General features: G+C 32.2%; 1 protein-coding gene across 1 annotated transcript; it reads left to right on the forward strand.

Moving 5' to 3' along the window:
• The first annotated feature begins 908 nt into the window (after positions 1-908).
• On the forward strand, positions 909-26,410 carry LOC145283775 (protein FAM204A-like). Its single transcript, XM_080132831.1, has 7 exons — positions 909-1,049; positions 6,761-6,842; positions 6,931-7,003; positions 12,695-12,902; positions 17,807-17,863; positions 23,043-23,092; positions 25,146-26,410. Exons 1-7 carry the CDS (start codon positions 1,005-1,007, stop codon positions 25,186-25,188), a joined length of 558 nt encoding a protein of 185 aa, XP_079988957.1. The 5' UTR covers positions 909-1,004; the 3' UTR covers positions 25,189-26,410.
• The last annotated feature ends 19 nt before the right edge of the window (positions 26,411-26,429 follow it).

The raw sequence follows: 26,429 nt of genomic DNA on the forward strand, positions 1-26,429 counted from the left end.
CTTGCTCCGAAAGGAACCAACAACCCCCGCATTCCGCAGAGGCCCCGTCCGTAGCATACCTCGCATCACACCTAGACTTGGAAGGTGCATATACGTCAGCAAGTTACGGATAACAGAAAGTGTTCACCAAGGTACTGCTAGCAACCCACCTCGTCATATAACACTTTAAACGCAGTATAAGAAAATTTCTGATAGACAGGAAACACCACTGAACACGGACGACGTTAGCACCCCTCGGAACTCTCCCGAATGAAATGGTGCACACCAGATGACCAAACCAAACGACGACGAGTTGGCCCAAGGCATGTTCAATATATAACCAAGGGCCAGCCACCCACCATTCCTCCCAATAACAACGTAAAATGGCAGAGTTAAAAACGTCTACCTTCTCGGACCTCCCCCCTTCCAGGCATTGGAGACTCCTTTATTTTTTCCACAATATATATATATATACACACATATATATATATATATATATATATATATATATATATATATATATATATATATATATATATATATATATATATATATTACCACTTTTGGTGGGGTGCTATTGTAAAAAAATGCCCATAAACCCTATTTCAAACAACTAAGTGAAATAGTAAATACCAAACACAATAATTTAAGAGATGTGGGTTACTAACATATGAACGAAGTGTGATCTCGGTAGCCATGCTCTAAGGCCGTTCTCACTTTACAGTCGACAATGATTCTGCATTAATAAGAAATAATAGAGGTTTTGAGGAGATAAGGGACAAATGTGGATTTGCACCGAAATATCCATTCCGCAATTAATGTACTCCGTCGATTCGTATTTATAAATATTAACGTTTTACATAATTTATATTTAAATAATTGCAAAATAATGATTACTATTGATGTTAAATACGATAATGTTCATTTTGTTTCGTAAACGGGGCGTTTATTTTTTGTTGTTATTTTGTTTCCTTTTCTAAAATTAAGGACTATTTTTATCTAACACCGTTTTCTTTATGTAAACAATGAATATGGAGAAACCGAAAAACCTTCGTGATGATCTTTGGCAGGTTAATTTTTTTAACATCTATTATTCGTTTTCCTGCACTCTGTAAATGATTTCACTTCGCAACTTTTTATTTGGACCCGGGTGACTTTTTTCTATGCTTATTACAGTTTTAAACTGATTATTTTTTTCGTGTGAAATTTATACGTTTACAAGTCGGATATATTTTTCTGTTTCGTTAATGGGAATGAGATAATAGAAGCATGTAAATATCTTAATATTAATATAAATGGCACTCGAGAAATCCATAAACAACGAAAAAAAAAAAAAGAAAAAAAAAGACTCGGAGTAAAAATAGTTGAAAATACGGTGAAAGTGCATTGGAAGACCACCCGGAGACTTACCTTTTAAGAAGTTGATTACGGGGAGGTTGAAAATAAGAAAATGCCTTTTGGAATAAACATCCCCAACCTTCGGGATAAGATCAAAGTGTAGTATCTGTTCCGGCAGATACTGCAAGCAAAGACCCTATGTGGGGGCGACCCCACAGATAAGACCTTAGGGGCAACCAATTGTCACTATCCAGCTCCCCTACTCTCCAGGGAGTTGGTCCCCATTTCCCCTTCACTCCTCACATTAAAAAATCGGCCTTGTGCCTAATTTGCTCAGTGGGGGAGCAAATAAATACCTCAAAGTGTAGTATCTGTTCTTCAGATGCTGCACTTCAATTTCTTGTTCTCTGTTAGTGGAGGAGAAATCCTTCACGACTGAGACAATTTTAATTTTGTTCCTTTTCTCCATGTTAAAAAACAACCCTGGTGTCTAACTCTGTCCCGTGGGGAGGCATTGTAAATAGGAACATCCTCAACCTCCCCATGTTAAGAACGGCTTTCGAAATAAACACCATTGGCATTTGGAGTTTGGACAACCAATGCAGTAATGAATGCACATCGACCGAAAATACAAAAAACAAAATACTGTTACCAAAGGCAAGATAAGATACTCTTCTACCGGTACTTGTACAGTTTAATCAAGACATTAAAAAATTAAAATAGCGAAAAAAAAAAAAAAAGTTACATTGTACGTCTTTGTTTTGAACTGAAGATCTCTGAAAAAAAAAAATTTCACTTTAATTTGATCGATTAATTTGGGTTTTTTTTTTTTTACAGCAGAAAAACACGTTTTTATGACAGCACGTTGAAGATAGACGTCTTTGAATTTTTACATTTTTGTTTGGATTTTTAGAACACGCCACGGGGAGATAACTCAATTTAAAGCGCCGACACTCCCTCCCCATCTTTAATACTAGCTTTTCTTCTTAAAATCGAACTTTTTGCTCGATATCATAACGAATTGTTTTTTCGCTGTAAAAAAAAAATCTGCTCCGTGGATAGGCATTGTAAATAGGAACTACTTAATGAAATTAAGTGATTTTTTTTTTTTCGGAGAACTTCATTCCATAACAGATACGTACAGTATAAACTTTTTTCGATGTTTTCATTTTTTTAATGTCTTGATTAAACTGTACAAGTACCCTTCTATCTATCTGGATAAGTTTATTCGTGGTTTAAATTATTTTAAAGCGTTGTTTTGCTTAAAACAAATGTACATGTTGGGAATAAGAACGAAAATTAAATTTCCATTAAAAACCAATGGTATCTAATTTTTATGTCAATTTCAACTAAAAGTAGTGTTATCTACTTAATTGCCATGTCGCAATCAGTAACATATTACTGAATTATTGCATAAAACATGTACTGGCACGATCCATTGATCCGCCATTATTATATTAGGTACTAGTGCAGAGAGTGATCCAGACGAAAATAATAACGTTATTATTTAAAAGGCCATTCTTAACATGGGGAGGGGAGAGTGTTTTGTACCTATTCTATACTTCAACCTTACAATTGAATAAAAAAACCATATCATAAAACTTTAATTAAACTTGGAAATACGATTTTAATTAAACTTGGAAATACAGATCACTCTCTGCACTAGCACCTAATAGTATACTAGCAAAAGTACCCGTCGTTGACTTAGTTCAAAAACAGCCTACAGAAAATGGACTCTGATTTATGAAAGTATGATAGGTTATAAAAAGGAAGGGTTGTAAAGAGATAGCTTCGAATTCGGGAGTAGCAAAACCAAAGCAAAATATGATGTAAGTAAAAATAAAATAGATAAACCCCATAATTTATTATACCATACCTGTTCACACTGAAACACTTATCACAGTATTCTGTGGATCTATATCAAAAAACCTTGTTAAACTTTGTGACATATTTCCATTCTATGAAGGCGAATGAACACCCCATAATTTTATTATACCATATTTCTTCAAACTGAAACATAATTATCAAAGTATACTTACGCAGATAGATATGAAAAGTCTTTATTAAAGTTTGTGCCTATTTCCATTCTATGGAGGCCAGGCGCGAACGCAGACCCCACAATTTTATTATACCATCCCTATTTAAGTTAAAACATACTTATCAAAGTATTATTATGTACATCTATATCAAAAACACTTGTAAACGTTTTTTTTTAATTTTTTATTTCCATACTTTGTAGACCAGGCGCAAACGCAGACCCCACAATTTTAATGAACCAACATTCTGCAGGATCAAACATACCCATTCCTGTGTCTCGATACATCTTCTATCATTATATGTAATCAGTTTTTTAAAATAGTCAACCATATAGGAGCCTATAAGTGACCAGACACACACACACACACACACACACAGACATTGAGCTTTATATTATATATATTCGAAATGTAATTTAAATAAGGGAATTAACTCATAGTTTGGAATTCTGTTTAATTTTCAATTATCTTCGAAAACTATTTTCATTATTAACTAGCATTTCAGCCCGGCATTGCCCAGGTGTTTGGATGTATGTGTTGAGCAAAAAAAAAAAATAAAAGTGGTAGTAGAAAGGCAGGCTCGAACCCATACCGTGAAAGACGAAAAGAACGGAAAAAAAACCCTGACGTCTTTGTCATTACGACCACCGCCAAACCGGAAGTGACGTAGGTTTTAATTAAGGCTAGACAATAGAAAGGAGAGGATGACTTTCAAAAATATCGGTGAAAAAAGCGACCCCCTCCCCTCTGTAGAAAAGTGCCCAGTTGAAGGTGAAGATATTAATGTTTTTAGCCAATTTTTCGATATTTGTCTTATGAAAGGTCGAACTTCAAAATGATACTGATCTTGTAAAAATCCATCGCTCTGTCGAAAGTTTTTGGCACACATGCAAACATACATACATACATACATTTATATATTGGTAACTAAATATTTTCGACCCAAACCGATTAAAAAGCTTGCCCTATCTCTGAATACCCTTTATGTAAAATTTCAAATGTTTAGACCAGAAGGTGTCTAAGTAATTTGGTAGAAACTGCAGAGGTCAAATTTTTTTAACTTTGACCCCTATTATGACCCCTGAACATTTATTGTTTGGGGCTCAAATCAAGTTTTATTAAGTTAGATCCATGTCCAAGGAACTTATATCTAAAATTTCAAGTGTTTATACCCAAAATTGTCGGAGGAGTTTGGTAGAGTTCTCAAAGGTCAAATCGTTGAACTTTGACCCCTTGATAGCCAAATTTCTGTCTGAAAATGAATTACACAGATTTTCCCAAATCTCAGTACCCTGTATATCAAATTTCGAGTCTGTAAACTTAAAATTGACAAAGTTATTGCGTAGGGAAATGTACACAGAGACAGACACACACACACAGACACGTTCACTTTTATAGATATACTAGCATGGGTGCCCGGCATTGCCGAGTGTTTGGAGGTGTATGCTGAGAAAAAAAAACAAAAAAACGGTCAATTTTTTTAAACTTTGACCCCTATTATGACCCCTTAAAATTTATTGTTTTGGGCTCAAATCAAGTTATTAAGTTAGATCCATGTCCAAGGAACCTATATCTAATATTTCAAGTATATAGACCCAAAATTGTTGGAGGAGTTTGGTAGAGTTCTCAAAGATCAAATCGTTAAACTTTGACATCTTATAATAGCAAAATTTCTGGCCGAAAACCAATCACATCGATTTTCCCAAATCTCAGTACCCTGTATATCAAATTTCGAGTCTGTAGACTGAAAATTAACAGAGTTATATCGAAGGAAAATGTACACAGACACACACACACACATTCACTTTTATAGATAGGTTAAACAAAAATATATACGTATACATAAATATATATGGAAACAATTTTGTGTTTACTGTAAACTTTTTACGCAAATATTATGTAAGTATAAATCATGTAGACTATCTGCATGAATATAATTACACGTAATAGTTAACTAAAGATGATCATCCCATAAAAAGACCGAAAAAACTAATAGGGAATTGATTAAAATGAATGTTTAAAAGAATATGCAAATTAGCTAGATCTTTTGCTAGTGAATGCAATTACACAATCCATATATAAGAAAATTGTATTTTCTTTTTAAATAAATAGAAAAGATGGTTTTTAATATGAATATCAATATACACAAAAGAAAAACGAATTTATAGGAGTATAGATAGATTAATTTTCTACTTTGTCATTTTTCTATCGATTTTCGTTCTTATTTCAAACAAGCTCAAAAATAAACCTAGTGTCCACTCTGTTCAGTTACAACAAAAAACAAACATGCTGCTCATAAGTTCTGCTTGAGGCCTCTTAATAATAGCTGAAAAATCGGAAATTACATTTTCCTACGATTGATGATATTTATTAGTGACAGAATTCAGTATTTTGTTTTAATTTTCAATTTTTGAGCGATTATCAAGTGTCAATGTGCAAGCTTATAGTATAGCCATTTTTTTATATAAGAATTTAATGTTAAACCAAAAAGGGTTTTTTTTTTTGTTCTTTTGTTTTGTTCTCCAAAATAAATATGTAAACGTAGTTCACAAACCTGTTGTCAATTTCAATATAAATAGCTAACAGCGGCTACTTTAGCTTATAACTAGGACAACAGCATATTCTTTTCCTTGTTTTGACTCTCAGGTATATATCCATTGATATTTTATATGTTTTTATGTAGAGTGATGTGGTTCTCAATTAATTAATTGTGTCTATGTTTGATATATACTCGAGAGTAAAAGCAATGTAAAGAATATGCTGTTGTCACAGCCCTACTTATAATTGAGCAATCAAGTCAAATTGCTTACTTTCACTGAAAAAAAGGTTAATATTTAGGGGGAAAAGGTTGATTAAAACAGTTAAAAGGCATTGATTAATAGTCAGTCTTAAATGACAGTATTTTGGAGGGTAAAGGTTCAATCCTTATTCCAGGCAATAATAACTAAGAATTACATAAGGGTGGTGATGGCTAAGTGGTTAACATCACTGACTGATAACCTTGATGTTCCAAATTCGAATCCAGTTTCTTCCACAGAAACACTTTCATCAATCTCACACTTGACCTTGTGTTTAACCTCCTGAATTCTCATATTAAATAAAATCACTGTTACATAATAATTAACACTTCTACCCGTAACTTTCATTTTCATTCCATCAGCCATGGATGGAATGAAAACAATCCACCCTTGTGGATTTTAGTTTGAAATTCTGCATAGGTTTCTAAGTTTGATATGAAGACTCACAAATTAAAAAAAATGTTCCTGAAGAAGGCCAAAGGTTATATTGGTTGAAATATGGAAATAAAAACCAAAATGAGAATAATAATCTGAAAAACAGAGTAATGTTATTCTAAATCGAAAAAAAAATCTCGTTTAAAAATTTCAAGTTTTTTGTCTTTATTATAGAGATTCAAGAAACTTGAAAAAAGAACCGATGACTTAGTTGAAAGGAACAAAATAAAACAAGAAAACTACAGAAAGAGACAAGGTTAGTTAACCTATGAAAATGTAGATCGAAATTTGACTTGTTTGTTGATCTATTCTATGTATAAAATGTTTCTATTTATTTTTATAAGCGAAAAAGGAGAATGAACTTGCTGCACAAAAATCTGAAGAAAAGAATGAAGAAAAGAAAAAAGAAGATCCAAGGTATTTTTATCCGCAAATCTTGCATCATTAAATAAATAAATATATATATATATATATATATATATATATAAGGTTGTTGCATAAATTCCGACCGTTTTTTTTTAAGAGAATCTAAGAATTTTAACAGCAAAAGTAAGTTTGTGTGGAACCAAAGCTCCAAATTTTTGAGTGAATTTCATCGACTGAAGGTGGCATGAAATTGTCGCAAAATCACACAATTCATCTTTTCACCCAATCCTCTACATGTCTGATGGCCACCCTCCTTTAAAAGGACCTTGAGTTGGTCTTCATTTATCTTGATTGATATCTCATGGAGTGCCATTAAGATAAAACTTACAGTGTTTGAATCTGGTAAACCAATCTCGAACAGTTCTCTCAACTATAGTACTTTCTCCGTATAGGGCACAAATATCCGTGATTACTTCACTCGCTTTTTGACTTCGATTAAAGGCAAAAAGAAAGAGGTGTCGAAGATGTGATTTTTTATCTACTTGACTATCCATCTGAAAAAGGAGAAAACATTATATAAGCAAAAAACGATGACCATTATTATCTTGTAGAACAGAATACGTGCTTTCTAATGATACATAACACTTTGCCAAATATCAAAACATGTTTTAGAACAAATTTTTTTATGAAACGACAGGAACTTATGCAGCAGCCTAATAAATATATAGTTAAATCAGAGTGAAGCTGAGCCAATATATCTTTAGATAACAAATTGCTTCTCATATTTTCTGCATAGTAATAAAAAATTCACAATAATTTAACATAAACGAAATAAATTCTACTCGTCAGAATCAGAGAGATAGTTGACTTGTTCAATTAATTATGCGTCACAATATTATTAGAATGATTAAAATGGATTTATTTTTTCAAACATAACTCAATCCTAGAACTAAAGTATAGTTTAGCATGTATTTTGTATTACATAGAAAAAAAAGATCAGGAAACTGTTGATCAAAACACAGTATGATAATATTAAGTAAACAATGGAATATATTTTTTGATGATAATTTATTTATATCACTGTCTTTTTATGTACACTCATGTTTGTGTAAATATTAATGTTGAGACGATTAATTGGAATGAGGAATTAGAAAAATCATGACTTTCTCCAAACTCTACAACAAATGCCTTAATGAATCTTGCTTTCCGGACTGTTGGAAAACTGCTTCTGTGGTACCAGTATTCAAGAATTCTGGTGAAAGAACTGACCCATCTAGTTATCACCCCATTAGCCTCCTCCCACTTTTCGCCAAAATATTTGAGACCTTAATAAACCATGCTCTAGTCCATCACCTTACAGGTGCTAAACTTCTGACTGACAAACAATATGGATTTAGACAAGCCCGTTCCACAGCAGACATCCTCACTGTAATCTCTGAACGTATATACCATTCATTGGACAAAGCGGGGGAGAGCAGAGCGGTAGCTCTAGATATATCTAAAGCTTTTGACAGGGTGTGGCATGAGGGTCTCCTCAGGAAAATTAGATCATACGGTATCACTGGTAGAATACTTAACATAATTAAATCCTTAGATAAGAGAAAAATCCAGGTTGTCTTCGACGGTCGTACATCTAAACAATATGATATAAATGCGGGAGTGCCTCAGGGTTCTATCCTTGGACCTCTATTGTTCCTAATATTCATTAATGACCTTCCGACAAAATTGCCTCTGAGATGGGTATATATGCTGATGGCACCACACTCTATAACAGGCATGACAGGAAAACAAATGAACATATATCTAAATAAATGGCAAAAACACTAGAGGATGACCTCCAATCTGTAGTTGAATAGGGACATAAATGGTTGGTCACATTCAATGCTGCCAAGACTAAACTGGTTTCCTTCAATAATTACAAGAAACCTCTGCCACCAATAGCAATGGCCAGTGACTCTTTATCTGAGAGTACATCTTTCAAACTGCTTGACCTAATGTTCACAGGAAACATGAGTTGGAACAATTACATTGAAAGCGTTACCAGGGCCGCTGCGAAGGAGGTAGGCTCTCTCTACCGTGCTAGAAAACTACTAACACCCGAAAGTATCCTGTACCTCTATAAGGCCATTATTTGCCCATGTATGGAGTATTGCTGTCACATTTAGGCTGGTGCATCTGCTAGTAGTCTCTCGCTCCTAGATAAAGTTCAAAAGAGAGTCGCAAATCTGATAGGCCCTGAACTGGCATCTAAGCTTCAGCCTCTGTCCCATCAACGTAATGTTGCATCCCTCTGCCTGTTCTACAAGTATTTTAATGATTAATGCTCTGGCGAACTGCAGACACTTGTGCCCTCACGACGTAGACACCCTCGACAAACGCGACAGGCAGCTAAATCCCACCTCCACACATTAGAGATCCCTAGATGTAAAAGATCTTTCTACTCCAGTAGTTTCTTCCCCAGAACCGCTAAACTCTGGAATTCTATTCCAGGCCACTGCTTCCCCAACTGTACTGACATGCAGAAGTTCAAGTGTAACGTGAACCGACATCTTGCTGCCCAAATCCCAACATAGTACCCCAGTAGTTGTTGTCCCTGATAGTAGCCCCCTACACCAAAGTGGCAATGTGCCTTGTTTGGGGTGAAAATGTGATATAATACTTGTAAAACAGGCAGAGGGATGCAACATTTTGTCGGTGGGGCAGAGGCTGAAGTTTAGATGACAGTTTAGGACCTATCAGGTTGGTGACCCTCTTTTGAATTCTGTCCAGCAGTGAGAGACTAGATGCACTAGCTCAAATGTGACATCAAGACTTTATACATGTGCGAATGGTGGCCTTGTAGAGATATAAGATACTTTCAGGCATAAGTAACTTTCTAGCACGGTAGAGAGTTCACCTTCTTCACAGCAGCCTTAGCAATGCTATCAATGTATCTGTTCCAACTCATGTTCCCGGTGAACATTAAGCCGAGGAGTTTGAAAGAAGTACTTTCAGGTAATGTATCTTTAGCCATAGCTATTGGTGGTTGAGAACGTTTCTTGTAATTATTGAAGGAAATGAGCTTAGTCGTGGAAGTATTGAACGTTACCATCCATTTTTGACCCCATTCCACTACAGACTGGAGATCATCCTCTTGGGTTTCCGCCATTGGATATATGTTCATTCATTTTCCCCTCGTGCTTGTTATAGAGCATGGTGTCATCAGCAAATATACCCATCTCGGAAATTATTTTATCAGAGAGGTCATTTATGAATATCAGGAATAATAAAGGTTCAAGGATCAACCCCTTTTTATTTATATATATATATATATAAAAAGCTGATGGCCCTATCGGTGGGGCATTAGAATACGCTGACTGCCCCCCTGCAGAGGGTAAAAGTCCCTCAATAGAGGTCCTGGATATGACCTTAAACTATATCTTGTGGGCTTTGGGGAGTGTGGAGCCACCCTTTAATTACCATTGCTCCCAGGTCCACTCTGACCCGGAGTGGTAGTACCTGTTAGGGTCCCAACTATGGGTTAAATAGAAACCGACGTGAAAACAACAAATATATTCTATTAAAAAAATTTTTCTTTGGATTCGGCATTAAATAACCTGAAAAGGGTTGATATGCCGTCAAACAAAACCAACCAACCAACCAACCATAAAAAGCTGAATGTGTGTGTGTGTCTGGTCACGAATAGGCTCCTATATGGTTAACTATTATAGAAAACTACTCACATATAATAATAGAAGATGTATCGAGACACAGGAATGGGTATGTTTGATCTGGCATAATGATGATTCATTAAAATTGTGGGGTCTGCGTTTGCGCCTGGTCCACAAAGTATGGAAATAAAAAATTAAAAAAAACATTTACAAGTGTTTTTGATATAGATGTACATAATAATACTTTGATAAGTATGTTTTAACTTAAATAGGGATGGTATAATAAAATTGTGGGGTCTGCGTTCGTGCCTGGTTTCAATAGAATGGAAATAGGCACAAACTTTAATAAAGACTTTTCATATCTATCTGCGTAAGTATACTTTGATAATTATGTTTCAGTTTGAAGAAATATGGTATAATAAAATTATGGGGTAGAATGGAAATATGTCACAAAGTTTAACAAGGTTTTTTAATATAGATCCACAGAATATTGTGATAAGTGTTTCAGTGTGAACAGGTATGGTATAATAAATTATGGGGTTTATCTATTTTATTTTTACTGTCATCATATTTTGCTTTGGTTTTGATACCCCCAAATTCGAAGCTATTTCTTTACAACCCTTCCTTTTCATAACCTATCATACTTTCATAAATCAGAGTCCATTTTCTGTAGGATGTTTTTGAACCCAGTCAACGATGAGTACTTTTGCTAGTATATATATATATATATATATATATATATATATATATATATACATTCCATCACATAAAAGTTTACAAGTAAAAACAAACTGCTAAACAAATCCATTTCAAAATGAAAAAGGAAATAACAAGTTAGACAACCACCTACCTTTAATCTATTTCCATAATGAAACTTTGTTTTTGTTATTTCTATATACATCTTTTTCTTTTAGACAGTTTGAGACGTTTTCTTTCTTATTTATTTTTTTATAATTTTACTGATTTAATCATTGTATATGAAACACTGGCAAAGAGTAATTACGCAAGTATGAGTGCCCAACAAAAGACTGATATACATAGACTATACATTTATTTAATAAATTTGAATGGAAAAACTCAAAACACCATATCCATTGAATGTAATAATTTATTTCATTTGTCTCTGAACAATATTGACAATATCTCTGAAAAAATGGTCAAAAGTTCACATTCAGATAGGGGTGTAGGGGGATCACTTAATTCTTTTTAAAAAAGAAAGTTCAACTTTTTCTATCAAAATATTCTTTTAATCCTTGGTTGTGGTATGTCTGCTAATCCATACAGTCAAATAATGTTGGTCAGTAAGTATTGGTTTATATTAAACTTGAAAGACGACCATAGTTGGTTGGGAAGAAGCATTCTTATGGGTTTTTTTCTCCATAGATGGAATGTACTAGGAAATAAAGTTTGTTCATGGAAATTCCTTTTGGTTTTGGGCTGACAGAGAAAGGAAAGTTCTTCACTGTAATTATAGTTAGGCGAGTTCTTGCTCTAGATGTTTTAAGGCAAGGATGAATGGTATGAGTGGCATCTCCTCAGATATGACAGTTGTACTCCATCTTAGGATGTATTTGAATCTTATGCAGGTAAATGATTGTGTCAAAAGTCAGGTACTTTCCACAAATATTTCTAACAAGCTTAACACCAGAAGTCTTCCATTTTAGGTCTGGAATGAAAGTCATTCCTAGGAGTGTATCAAAGAAAATAGCCTCCTTAGGGAGAGTGCCATTCATTTCAACTCAAGAGAAACGAGGATCTGAGTGTTGGTGATGAAAGAGAGAAGATTGGTTTTTCGAGGTGTTAAAATGTAACAAGCCACTTTTTTTAAATGTAACAAGCCACTTTTTTTAAATGTAACGAGCCACTTTTTTTCCAAATGCACCATGTGCTTCAAATTGGAAGCAAAAGAGAGTCAGAAAGACTGACTTAGATTTTTATTTGTCCCACCTTCTTTCAAGTCCATCCTCATCACTTCATCTCATGTTTTCCTGGGAGGAAGTTCAAACCAAAACTATACAATCGCATTTTTCTATTAATTGTGAACAGAATATAAAAGTAAAATATGTTAATGTATATTTCTTTTTCCATTTAGTTCTTCTCTGACTGAAGCTAATGACTCAACAAAAGTCCAAGAATGGCAAGATGTAAAACAATACCTGAACATTAACAGCCACCTAGAGAGACCTGCAGCCTTGTCATCAGCACCGAAATCTGGTCTTGAGATAAAAATTCATGAAGCAATTTCAACAGGAGATATTGATACGGCGGTTTCGCTTAGTGACCAGCTGTCTACAAGAGAAGTAAGTTTTCAGCATAAAATATATATTCAGAAATACCAAAAATATTCACCTTTGTATTATTTTTTTTTTAGTATTTAGATTATTCAGACTTTTGTTCTCATCTTGAGTGTTATTAGCATAATGTTTTGGTCAGTGTAATCTTCGACCTTCTTCAAGTGTACCTTGTTGAACTTAAGAATCTGCACAGAATTTTGAATGTAAGACTTTATTTAATTCATGGGGGTAGCATGCTCTCATCCCATCAGTCATAACTGGGTAGAATTATTAAATAATTTGTAATTCTATTTTGTTGTAATTTACATCTGAATTTTACCAAATATTTTAGCCACAGATTCTTGCTGACAATTCAATCCTCAATTAGAAGTTTGACAGAATTTAAGTTTAAGCCAGATTAATGCATAATAAAACTAAGAAGGCGTCCAGAGTATGACTAAAACCATCTTCTAAAATTCCTCTGACTTCACCCTCTTGCCAGAAGACTCAGAAATAGAGGGTATAAGATCTCGTCTTAGTGATTTAATGTTATCACATCTGAAATCAGTTAAGGAGTTATCTACCTTATTAAATAAAACCTATATACAAAGCTGAATTTTTTGTTGCACTGACATTACCCTAGTTTTTCTATTTAAAAATTATTAAAACAAACTTCTTAATATAATCGATCATAGATATGCGAGCGACTTCCTAATAGTTAACTAATTTATATATTCCTCTGAAAAACGAATTTTAATTAATTTTTTTTTATGGTTTCTTATTGGATAGTTGGTTTTATTTAACGATTATGCTCAGTTCTGTTTATACATATTTTCTACATTGCTAGCATTTATCTATATGCATAGTATTTAGGATGAAAAATTTCTAGCACACACACGTGTGTGTGTGTATAATATATAGAGAGTGTATAATATATAGAGAGTGTATAATATATAGAGTGTGTATAATATATAGAGTGTGTATAATATATATATATTTCTGTAATCCTTACTGACTTGATAATGTAATAAAGTTCCTATGTAACTTTATGCTTTATCTTCTTAATTTATTACATATATATATATATATATATATATATATATATATATATATATATATATATATATATATATATATATGTATATATATCAGGTTCACAAGAAAGTTCTTACGGTTTTTAACTGTTAAATTCACATGAACATATCTCGGCTCAAACAAAAATTTATTGATTAAAATAAACACCATCAGAACCAACACACTTTTGCCAACACAAAACAAGTCTATTTTTGTCAGTAACTTGCGTTCTGGTTGCGATGAAGTCAGTAAAGGCGTTTTTGATATTGCTAAGGTTTTTGGAGCATTTTTCACACAGAAAGTTGTTGAGATGCTTGAAAAAATAGTAGTTAATAGGTGAGAGTTCTTGAGAGTATGGCGGATGAGGCAGTATTTCATAGCCTAATTCATCCAACTTCTGCAGGGTCGATTTAGAAACGTGCAGTTGGTCATTGTTGTGGAGGAGAATTGGGTCTTTTCTATTGACTAATGCTGGATGTTGTTGTCGAAGTTTCTGATACATTTCATCCATTTGTTGACTACTTCTTTGCCATAATGGTTTCGCCTGCAATCCAAAAACTAATGGATTAGACCGGCCACAGACCACCAAACAGTCAGCATGACCCTTTTTCTTTTGCAACTTTGGCTTCGGGAAGTGTCATGGAGCTTCATTGGTGTCCAACCACTGAGCTGAACATCGCCAGTTATCATAAAGAACCCACTTTTCATCACAAATCACAACCCAGTCGAGAAATGAGTCGTTCTTGTTGCATAAAAGAAAGGAAGATGACACTTCATAACAGTGTTTCTTTTGGTTATTGTTCAATTCGTGAGGCACACATTTATTAAATTTTTTTATCTTCCAATCTCTCTCAAGTAGTTGGAAATCATTGTATACATTATGTCTAATTCCGAAGCAAGTTCTCAAACAGTTGTGCGTAAATTGGCTTCAACTGAGGCTCTTAATTGATCGTTGTCAACCTCTGATGGCTGACCACTATGCTCATCATTTTCAAGACTCATCGCCACTACAAAATTTCTTAAATCATAATTGTGCTATGTGTTCAGTAGTGGTACCTGGGCCAAATGCTTCATTGATATCATGAACTGTTTCAGCAGCTTTTTGGCCTAACTTGAATTGAAATAAGAAAATTGTGTGAATTTGCTTTTTTTCCATCTTGTATTCAACATTCTGAAAAGAAAACATGATTGTAATTCAGATGAATAGATAGAGCAAAAACGCACTTTAAAAGGATATATAAAGTAAATAGAACCCCGGGATATGGCATTAAAACTTAGTAACAAAATACAGTACAGTATATATTATACATGCACATAATCAAATAACATTATAAACATTATAAATAACACCATAAGACGGGGCAAATACTGTAACCAGGGGCTGGAAAAACATTGTATTCCACATTATAACCTGAAAAAATGTATCCTAAGGTCACTGTATCCCGTGTTCTACTGTATAACAAAAACTTATTTGAAAATACATCATTTGAAATCAAAATTAAAAATTCCGCAAGAACCTTCTTGTCAACATATATATATATATATATATATATATATATATATATATATATATATATATATAAAATTTTTGATCATTTTGGTATTTGGAATTTACCCATTGGATTGGAAATTTTTAATTCGACCGTTTTGGATTTTACCATTCTTGAATTTTTTACCCTTCACCGGACTATCCATTCATGTGAAATCTTTTTATCATTTTTCTTTTACCGCCTATTCCCCTTACCTCACCCTTTTTTTTTAACCAAGTAAGATCTGTGACTTACTTGTAGTTTCATTAAATACTTTTATATGCAAAATCCGATCCCGCATTTTGCTAATTCCTGCCCTCTGATGAGAAGTAGAGTATTTCTTCGAAACTCTGTGGATTAAGGAGTATCCACTTATCTTGTGCTTCCTTTTTTAAAATTAAATATGTTTTTAACTCTTTTTCAAGATGTCTTTTAACATGTTTTATTAATCATTTGTTCATATATATATATATATATATATATATATATATATTCTTCTTCTTGGCAGTACTTCGCAAGCGAACATTCTATGAAGGGGGTTGTCCACGTCGACTGCAGGCACGCTTGTGGCTGACGAGCCCGAAGCAGAACAAGCAGGTTTGACCACAGTGGCTGCAGTCAGAAGTCATGTCAGGTGTGGCTGCTGAGGCTTCCCGAATCTTCTTCCTGCAGCACTTCTCCTACAGATTCTCTGTGCGGGAGATCTCAAAGGAGGTGACAGCCTGGTGGACACCAGGTATCACAGTCAGCAGCGAGAGCAGACCACTTGAGGTGGTCAATATGGCAGTCACCGAGGGACTTTTTCAGAGAGTTTTTATATCTTTTCTTCGGTGCCCCTCTGTCACAATGGCCAGTAGAGAGTTCGCCATATAGGACTATCTTGGGCAGGCAATGATCGTCCATTCTGGATATATATATATATATATATGTGACCTTGTGTGTGTGTGTGTGTGTGTGTGTGTGTGTGTGTGTGTGTGCAAAATGCTCTTTACCAAACTTCCCTGCCAATTTTTAGTCTACAGACTTGAAACAATTTATAGGAGATTTGGACCTATGGGACAAATTCAATTCGGTTTTTACCCAGTAAGGAGTTAAATTGAAAAATAAATAGAACTTGGCAGGCATAAGTCAACTTAAAGTACTGTTGAGTTGGTTTTGATTCTAGCTAATGGCACCCAACTCATTATATTTTTAATTTCTGAAATTATTATTGAATACAAGATAATAATTAATAGAGTATTTGCTCCCTAATAATTAAAAACAAAATCTACACGAATTAAAATACCATATTTGAGCATATTTTATGACTGGGCCATGCAAGGAGCTACTATTATATGCTGGGTACAATATAATAAACAACAGAGAATTGGCTCTATAATAATAATAAAAACAAAATCTGCATTAATTAAAATATCATATTTGAGCGTATTTTACAACTAATAACCAAGCAGCCTGCTAGTTTTCATACATTTTGTAATTCATATTTCAATTTAAATTATGACAAGGTATTATACAGTTTATTAGTTTTAAAAAAGTAAATTTAAAATTTATCTGTATTTTTAACATTTGTATCTTTTATTTAATGCATGGAATGGTTATGAATATATATATTTATACGTATAGTCTTTATGTCCACTTATGGTTTGTAAGGATTGATATATTTTTAATTTTTAAAAAAATATGTATTTTCTAACTAATTGAAATTGGAAATCACAAAACTCAGAATTTTTCAGGGTATTGTTATTAGAATCAAAAAAATTTGTTCCTATTTCCGATGCCAAAAAAACAATTCTTTTTTGTTTTTTTTTTTTATTTGATTTTGTGTCAAACAAAACCTTTCATTGCTTGTAGTAATAATAAAATAATGAATATTGATTAATTTTAAACTACCAGTAAAGCTAAAACTATAGATCATATCCTCCAAGTGTTTTCTTACATTTGAGAAAATATCTGCACATTTAACATGTTTTTACGGTAATCAGAAAAAAAATAATACTATAATTAGATATTTAGAGATTTATAAAGAATCAGAATCAGTAATTTTATCGAAATCGGAAAAAATATTGAAATAGTCTAATCAGGAGTATCAACGCAATGATTTCCTGTCATTGTCATAGAAAGAGTTTTTTTTTTTTTTAAATGTGAGAGATAATTCCTCTATTTCCCTGATCTTGATTTTAAATCTTATATCTTATAACAAGAATAAATAAAATTTTCTACATGGAAAAACGTTTTCATTTTTTCTTTTTTGCTTATTTTGTTTTGCTGCTCATCCATATTTCCATCCAACTTTAACGGTAACACAAGAATTCTTTTTTCTGTTTTTAGTTTGGTGCAAAAATTGCTGCTTCTTTTGATGCCAGAGATTACTTAAAAAGGAAAAAGGTTTGTTCAATCTACAAAATGCAAGTCTCTATAACAAGATAGATTGTCTGTGTGTCTGTCTATTCATAGAAAGGAAAATTGGAGAGTGCACCTAAAACATTTATACACATGTATAATTCTCTTAGGAACATAATTTAGTATGTAATTCGTACTGGGCTATCTGTTTCTTTCTCCCTCTCTATCTATTTACCTATATATATATATATATATATATATATATATATATATATATATATATATATATACTAGCAGAAGTACCCGTCGTTGACTGGATTCAAAAACAGCCTACAGAAAATGGACTGTGATCGATGAAAGTATGATAGGTTATGAAAAGGAGGGGGTTGTAAAGAGATAGGTTTTGATACTCAAAAATTTTACCCTAAGCAAAATATGATGAAAGTAAAGATAATTTTTGCGAAAATATATTTTTTATATCAACTTTGTTTCCATTCGTAGCCAAGAGTGACCAACAAAATGATGTTTCCTTACAAAGAGAAAATGTTATATATATAATATAAATATACAATAAATAAATGTTACCATAGTCAATAAAAGTTACTTTTATGGTAGAAAAGTTCATTGGTTTTTATTTTTAAGTAGTTTGTAAAAAATCTTTTTTTTTAATTCACGAACCGGTTTAAAAAAAATCAAAATGGCAGCGACTTTGAAATGGAGAGCTCTGTTTTCAATTTGAAGGAGGGGCACCTGAGCATTCTGTGTTAACAATTTAAGAGAGTTCTGTCAACGTAAGGAATATTTATAAACATATTTTTATGTTTTCCGTTATTTTGTGCTTGAGGAATATTCGATGATGGCATGTGTAGTTTATATAAAAATTCACTTAAGTATCGCCTCAAATTTCGTTTTAATTTTGGTTCACTGAAATTATTTCAAGTAAAGAGCATTAAAAACTATTTCAAAACAAAAAGAAACATGAACTGAACTTTTATTGACTATGGTAACATTTATTTCTTGTATATTTATTTTTTCGGGTAGTCGTTTGTTGGCTTTTCTGCTAAACACTCTTACTAAATAATATTGACGAAATATCAAAAAACAAATAAACAAAAACAGTTTTGAAAAATAATGAAGCTTTACTTACTTTAGTAAAATAATCCAAAACGGCAAAATGGGATATTAAAAAAGTAAACACGTAATTACTTTAGTTTTTTAAAGCATAGAATCGATATAAATATGAATAAGAAGAAAATGGCACCCTTTTCAAGCAGAACAGCTTTGTTTCAGTTTTACAGTATTGAACGGTGTAATATTACGCCGTCAGAATCAGGGTTGTACTATTGTAATGTAAAGAACCCACAGAAAGAGTTGTAATCAACTGAATTCCTTCTAGTACACTGACAAAAAAAAAACTTAAACAGATATATAAATAAAAATAAAAAGGTTATGTAAATGTTTTTAAAAAGACACGTAATCACGTGAGCAGGATTTTTTCCTTCTTTTGACACGATAACAAGTAACATTCTTATTTTTTATTATTTATCTATTTATCTATTTTTGAAAGAGTGCCACATGCAAGTGGAGAAGGAAAAAACAGAGTTATGCAAAATTTGTGTTGAGAATTGTCTAAAGTTCCGACTTTTTTTTTTGCTTTCACTTTAATAAGAACGTGAATGTATGAGGTGAATTTATTCAACACAATATGATTCAACTCAGAAAAATAAATAAAAGCTAACGTGAATTAAGATTAAAGTTAAGGTGTTATTGTGGACCCTCACCCCTTTTAAAAAACCTTTTTAAACTTTGTGACATATATATATTCTGTGGAGGTCAGGCACGAACGAACACCCAATAATTTTATTATACCATATTTCTCCAAACTGAAACATAATTATCAAAGTATACTTACGCAAGTAGATATGAAAAAGTCTTTGTTAAAGTTTGTGCCATATTTCCATGGAGTGCAGGCGCGAACGCAGACCCCACAATTTTATTATACCATTCCTATTTAAGTTGAAACATACTTATCAAAGTATTCTTATGTACATCTATATAAAAAACCCTTATAAAAGTTGGGTTTTTTTTTCATTTTTTATTTCCATACTTTGGGGGCCAGGCGTGAACGCAGACCCCACAATTTTTATGAACCACCATTCTGCCAGATCAAACATCCTTGATACATCTTCTATCATTATATGTAATCAGTTTTTTAAAATAGTCAACCATATAGGAGCCTATAAGTGATCAGACACACACACACACACGTTCAGCTTTATATTATATATATATATATATATATATATATATATAGTCTTCTTAGGACATGTATCTAGGAGATGGAAACTGATGTAAAATCCTGCGGTTTACTGTATACTCAGTCCTGTGGCAATTGTCTGCACCGACAAAGGTTAGCAGTAATACCAAAAAGAGTGGATGGTTCTACACAAAGCCTTCACCACTATAAACAAATCATCTGTGTAGATTTCCAAACAACTTAATTGTTGTGGCAGAAGCTCATACGTCAAAATTGACGGGAGAGTCCATCATATATATATATATATATATATATATATATATATATATATATATATATATAGATAGATAGATAGATAAAGAGAGAGAGAGAGGTAGGAATTATATACTAAATATATCAAAATTCTTTACTGACATTTTAAAAATAAGCAAAAAGAAAATATATATATAATAAAGGAAGCCAAGAACGAAGACAGATATGGAAATGTGCCTGTAAATATGTTTATTATCCTTAATGTATATATGTATAATTATGTATAAATATGAATATAAATATGTATAATTTGCCTATGACTATAATGGAAGTAGTTCTGCATCTTTAGCTGCTCCCTTAAGAAGCTAATCATTTTTTTCCAACATGTTGCACATTGAAATTGATATATTCATAAACATTAGTTTAAGAGTATTAACATATCTCTGAAAGCTCAGTGGGTAAGTGTTGTGACACGGCTTGAACACGTCACAATAAGATATCAAGCTGACAATATCAAAGTTACTCCTACAGTAAACTCTCCTTACTATATTGTTTCATATTGTTGCATTTTTTTTATTTCGTATTCAACGTTCTGAAAAGACATAATTGTTTTAAAACAATTGTAATTTAAACGATTAGATAGATAAAAAAAACATGCTTTAAAATAATAAAGTAAAGGTATTATAACGAAAATACATCATTTGAAATCAAAATTAAAAATTCTGCAAGAACTTTTGCGCCAACCTAAAATATTTTCTCATATTGTTATGGAGAGGTGTTCAGGCAATCAAAGAATACGATAAGGCAATCCCAGGAATAAGGTGACCTATAATAGAGTTATGGAGAGGTGTCCGGGCAATTAAAAGAACACAATGAGAAATCCTGGGATTTAAAGCAATTTAAGTGCCTGGAATGCGTCAATATCATGTCAATCAGCCAGGAAAGCTAACCGATATTAAAATGGGCTAGACCAAAATTAGCAAAAAATACGATGAACAAAAGCTGGCAAAAATAAGGTAAACAGGTCAATCAACTGGAACTTCGACCCAGAAAGTTGCAAAACAATAAACAAGTCTGGCAAGAAACAGGTCAACCGGTCAAAGTGATACAAATAAAAGAGCAGAGAGAAAAGACAGACAAGGAGACACAAGCGAAAATATAGGTCGACACAGAGCTCTACAATGCACCTTCTCCACCAACCTCCACCATGCTCCGATGTTAGTTGTTACTTTTATTTTGAAGTGTAAAAGTGCAAATAAACAAATCTGTACTGAAAACATAAAAAGTGTGTCCTATTCATGTACTATTAAACTTTTATGAGTACAAACATTTAACCAGAGTATACATTACTATGTTGTTTTTACGATGTCAGTATCTGAATTTGGATCTCATAAATCTAAAGTATTTCTTTTTAACTGAATGCATGTTTTATAAATTAAAAAATATTACATAAATGTTTTCTTTTACTTTGTTTTTTTTAGATAATCCACAAAAATGTAGACATAAAGTGTTTTTGGTAGCAAATTATTTTTGCTAAAAAATATAATTTCTAATGTTTTTTTGTCAATAAAACATTAGGAATTATTTTTGCTTAAAAATATAATTTCTAATATTTTTTTGTCAATGAAACATTAGAAATTATTTTTGCTTAAAAAAATAATTTCTAATGTTTTTTTGTCAATAAAACATTAGAAATCATTTTTGCTTAAAAAATATAATTTCTAATGTTTTTTTGTCAATAAAACATTAGAAATTATTTTTGCTTAAAAAAATAATTTCTAATGTTTTTTTGTCAATAAAACATTAGAAATCATTTTTGCTTAAAAAATATAATTTCTAATGTTTTTTTGTCAATAAAACATTAGAAATTATTTTTGCTTAAAAAAATAATTTCTAATGTTTTGTTGTCAATAAAACATTAGAAATTATTTTTACTTAAAAAAATAATTTCTAATGTTTTTTGTCAATAAAACATTAGAAATTATTTTTACTTAAAAAAATAATTTCTAATGTTTTTTGTCAATAAAACATTAGAAATTATTTTTACTTAAAAAAATAATTTCTAATGTTTTTTGTCAATAAAACAATACGTAAATACATTCATCATAGTTACTTACTCTCTTATGTAAATACTAAGAAGCATTTTTTTTTCGCAAAATTTAATGAATATTTTTTTCGTTTTAGCTATAAAAAGTAAAAATGTAAAGTGACATACCAAAGTATTGTACCAAAATCACTGAAGGAATTGATATAAATTAGTCTCTCTATTAATAAAATTTATGACCATTTCTTTTCTCTGTTTTATGGCATTTGTTATAATATAATTCTGATCATTTTTTTTTATGACAGCAAAATCCTATAAAATTGTTCAAATAATGTTTGAAATATAAACTACTTATAAAATGTTGAATGGCTGATCTTAATGTGAAATGTTTTAGAAGGGATGTCAAATGAGTTGAATAGCAAACAGCTGATTCTAGTGATGAGTAATATGTCAGGAGACATATCCTAAATCATGCTTCAAAAATACTTTTAAATAAGTGTCACAATAGTAAACGCATGTCAGTCATTTTTGTGAAATGTCTTTTGCCAATTTTTTCAACCACATTATGTCTTCTGAATATTTAATAAAGAATGTTGCAAATTCTATTAAAGCATATCAATTCAGCATCTAATTATTTTTCAATACTAAATTTCTAATTTTATTTTATCTAGGAAGAGGATATGACTGCAAAAGCTAAGAAAAAGAAAAAACTTCATTGGGGGTAAGTCACTTCCTAATTAACAGTAAATGTTATATTGCCTCCCTATCACAAGGGAGGTTTCATGTCTCACACAACCAAATAAAATATGAGTTTTTTAATGCATTCACAAATCATGACAGCACAATTAAATCCTGTTTTGTGTTGGCCACTTCTCTTGTGACCAGGGCATCTGAAATTAATGTTTCGCAATAACATGAAAAAAATTAAGCAAGGACCTTCTTATTAAGATGTTTCATTGCCTTTTCTTTTGCTAACTGCAAAAAACATTCTATGTCACAAATATTTTGCACCTCTAAATTTATCGTCGATCTTAAGTCATTCTGTACCTGTGCTATTCACTCTGAGACTTCCAACTGACTGCCTACTTCCCTCTTGTTTTAGCCCGTGACATCATGTCCGCTTCTGGCACACAGGAGATCTAGCTGACATCTGAATCTACTAATCTGACCACGACTGAACCCTATTTTCTGTTCTCTTTAATTAACAATATTGTACTCGGCCAATATTAAACATAAGTACTTTTACATCTAAAACATGAAAAGATATTTCCAATACCAAATTCAGAACACATTTTTACTTCTCTTTTTTTGTTATGAAATTGATTCAAAAATTTATATATTAATACTGTTGTTGCTATGTATGCCCTGTCTTAACAGATAATCTCTATATTCTGTAAGAACTTCTCATGTTTCAGAAGAGGGGAGGGGCATAACAATATTAATCAAAAGATTTAGTATTAATCAATTTGATATTCACATTGTCTTAAAGTAACTTTTTTTTTATTAAAAATATGAAATAAAAATATCTGTTATGTCTGTATTTATTATATATTGTTATTATTATTACAATTATATTTTTTTGGGCCCTGTCGATGGGGCATTAGAATGCACCGACTGCCCCCCTGCAGAGGGTAAAAGTCCCTCAATGGGGGTCCTGGATATGACCTTAAACTATATCCAGTGGTGAGGCCCCAGCTTGTGGGCTTTGGGGAGTATGGAGCCACCCTTTAATTACCATTGCTCTCAGGTCCACTCGGAGTGGTAGTACCTGTTAGGGTTCCAACTATGGGTTAAATAGAAATCGACTTGAAAACAACAAATATATTCTATTAAAAGTTTTTTCTTCAAAATCTTTGGATTCGGCATTAAATAACCCGAAAAGGGTTGATATGCCGTAAAACAACCAACCAACCAACCAACAATTATATTTTTTTTTTTTAAAATATTTAACTTTTCTTAACTTGATAAAGCACAAAGATTGTTATCTGTGGCATGTCAATCATATGACATACAAATGAATAAGGGAATGACATTTGACATACAAATGAATGTAGCAATAAGGGATAACATTTGACATACAAATGAATAAGGAATAACATTTGACATACAAATGAATAAGGGATAACATTTGACATACAAATGAATGTAGCAATAAGGGATAACATTTGACATACGAATGAATAAGGGATAACATTTGGCATACAAATGAATAAGGGATAACATTTGACATACAAATGAATGTAGTAATAACGAATAACATTTGACATACAAATGAATAAGGGATAACATTTGACATACAAATGAATGTAGCAATAAGGGATAACATGTTGGGAATTTTTACTCACAAATGTCTTATTTATTTATGATAAGTAATGTTTGGAAAGAAAGAAAAAAATGCAAATTAATTTGCCTACAATAAATTTGTTAAATTGACACATTGTCTCCCTATTTTCATTTTTGGACTTAAATAAATAAATATAAATACTACAGTAAATTTAACAAAAGAAATATTAGGAAAATGTTATTAAAATTCAAAATTATATTGTTGACTTTTGAGATATTTCATTTTATAATTATAAAAATTTACCAAATCTTCTTGGTCAAAGAAGAATGTAAACAACATTTAAAGTCTATTTAGTTCTACGGAGATAAAAATTATTTTTATGTCAAGTTTTTTTTTTTTTAATCTCTCTTATGAATACAACCCAAAATTTTGAAAAGGTTCATATGTATCTCTTGTTTTAATTGTCAAAAATTGCTTCATTTAATTTCAGATTTGAACACAAGCAACGTTGGGAGATGAAAGGGAACATGTAAATTGGAGAAATCATTGGATCTTTAGATACGGATATACAGAAATGCTAGCAAAAACAAATGAAAACAGGATATTGCAGCAATTTCGGAAACTTGCTAACATTAAAAAAAAAACATTTTGAGTGGCTTCTATATAGGTGGTAGGTTATTGTTCTCATTTCTAATATCACCATCTATGAAAGTAGGGAAAAGCTGTAATATATTCCTTATGACCGACCGAGCAGGTTTATCTACACCCCACATGTTGAATATGTAATCATTTTGTGTATTCATTCCGGAAGAAACCAGACCAAATTATGGACCAGAAAAACTAGAAAATGACCGTTTTTCTAGTAACATGAGAATCCTCCCTTGTGAAGCCTTTTCTCCTGGCCCAGGAACACTGGGTGTCCAGTGGAAGATATTGAACTTCTAGAGAACAGAAATGGGATGATCAAAAGCTTCTGTTGCAAGATGAAGATAAAAAAACTGACTCGACCATCTGTGAAGATGGTTAGAAATACTATATGATGCAGTACTGCTTTATCATTTCCTTATATATGTTGTCATGAAGAGCAGAGCCTTATACGTCATGTGTTATATTTCTCACCATCAGTCTATTTAAAAATCACTGTATCTCTTGTGGTCATTGTTGCATCGTGGAATGCGTTTGGATCAATATAACATAACATATCTTACCGCAGGGATTCCAGCCTTCTCGTGAGTATGTTTGCAGCACATGACGAAAGAATGGAATAATTATGAACAAATAAGAAAATCACTCGCTATTACATAACGATATACGTTTATTATGAAGACACACACTACGTGACGACAATTCAAACATAGTACATGAAAGGTTAGAAGTCCAAGTATGATAACAGGAACGAACAGGGATGATGCTCCCTTCTTCATTTTTGAAAGTCACTCTGTTTTCCCTCCACTGTGTACTTCCGGTCGTTGATCTCGCGAGAAGTCGCAAGAATTTAAAGTCTAGGACTACGGACAAAGGGGAGGCAACTTTGCCCAAAAAAGTAAAGAGTTACTCCCCTTGCATTATACTTTTGTATCGTCCTAATAGTCATGTTTTATTAAACACTGCTCAAATTTCTCAGCTCCCTCCTCCCTTTATTTTTTTTTAACAATAGTCATAACAAATTCCATGCAATCATGCAATAATTTCCCCACTTTTACACTCAAGAATTGTCAGTAACAATTTTCAGTATAAAATCACATCAGCCAAAAAGGGATTTTTTAACTTTGAT

Source organism: Euprymna scolopes, chromosome 8 (genome assembly GCF_053919585.1).
Source record: "Euprymna scolopes isolate OS-2025 chromosome 8, ASM5391958v1, whole genome shotgun sequence".
In the NCBI taxonomy this organism is placed as follows: Eukaryota; Metazoa; Mollusca; class Cephalopoda; order Sepiida; family Sepiolidae; genus Euprymna; species Euprymna scolopes.

Excerpts from the sequence above, each read along its gene's own strand:
- LOC145283775 (XM_080132831.1), top strand. The coding sequence starts at position 1,005 with ATGAATATGGAGAAACCGAAAAACCTTCGTGATGATCTTTGGCAG. Across the intron at positions 6,843-6,930 it reads AAACTACAGAAAGAGACAAG|CGAAAAAGGAGAATGAACTT; the intron begins GTTAGTTAACCT and ends TATTTTTATAAG. Across the intron at positions 7,004-12,694 it reads AAGAAAAAAGAAGATCCAAG|TTCTTCTCTGACTGAAGCTA; the intron begins GTATTTTTATCC and ends TTTTCCATTTAG.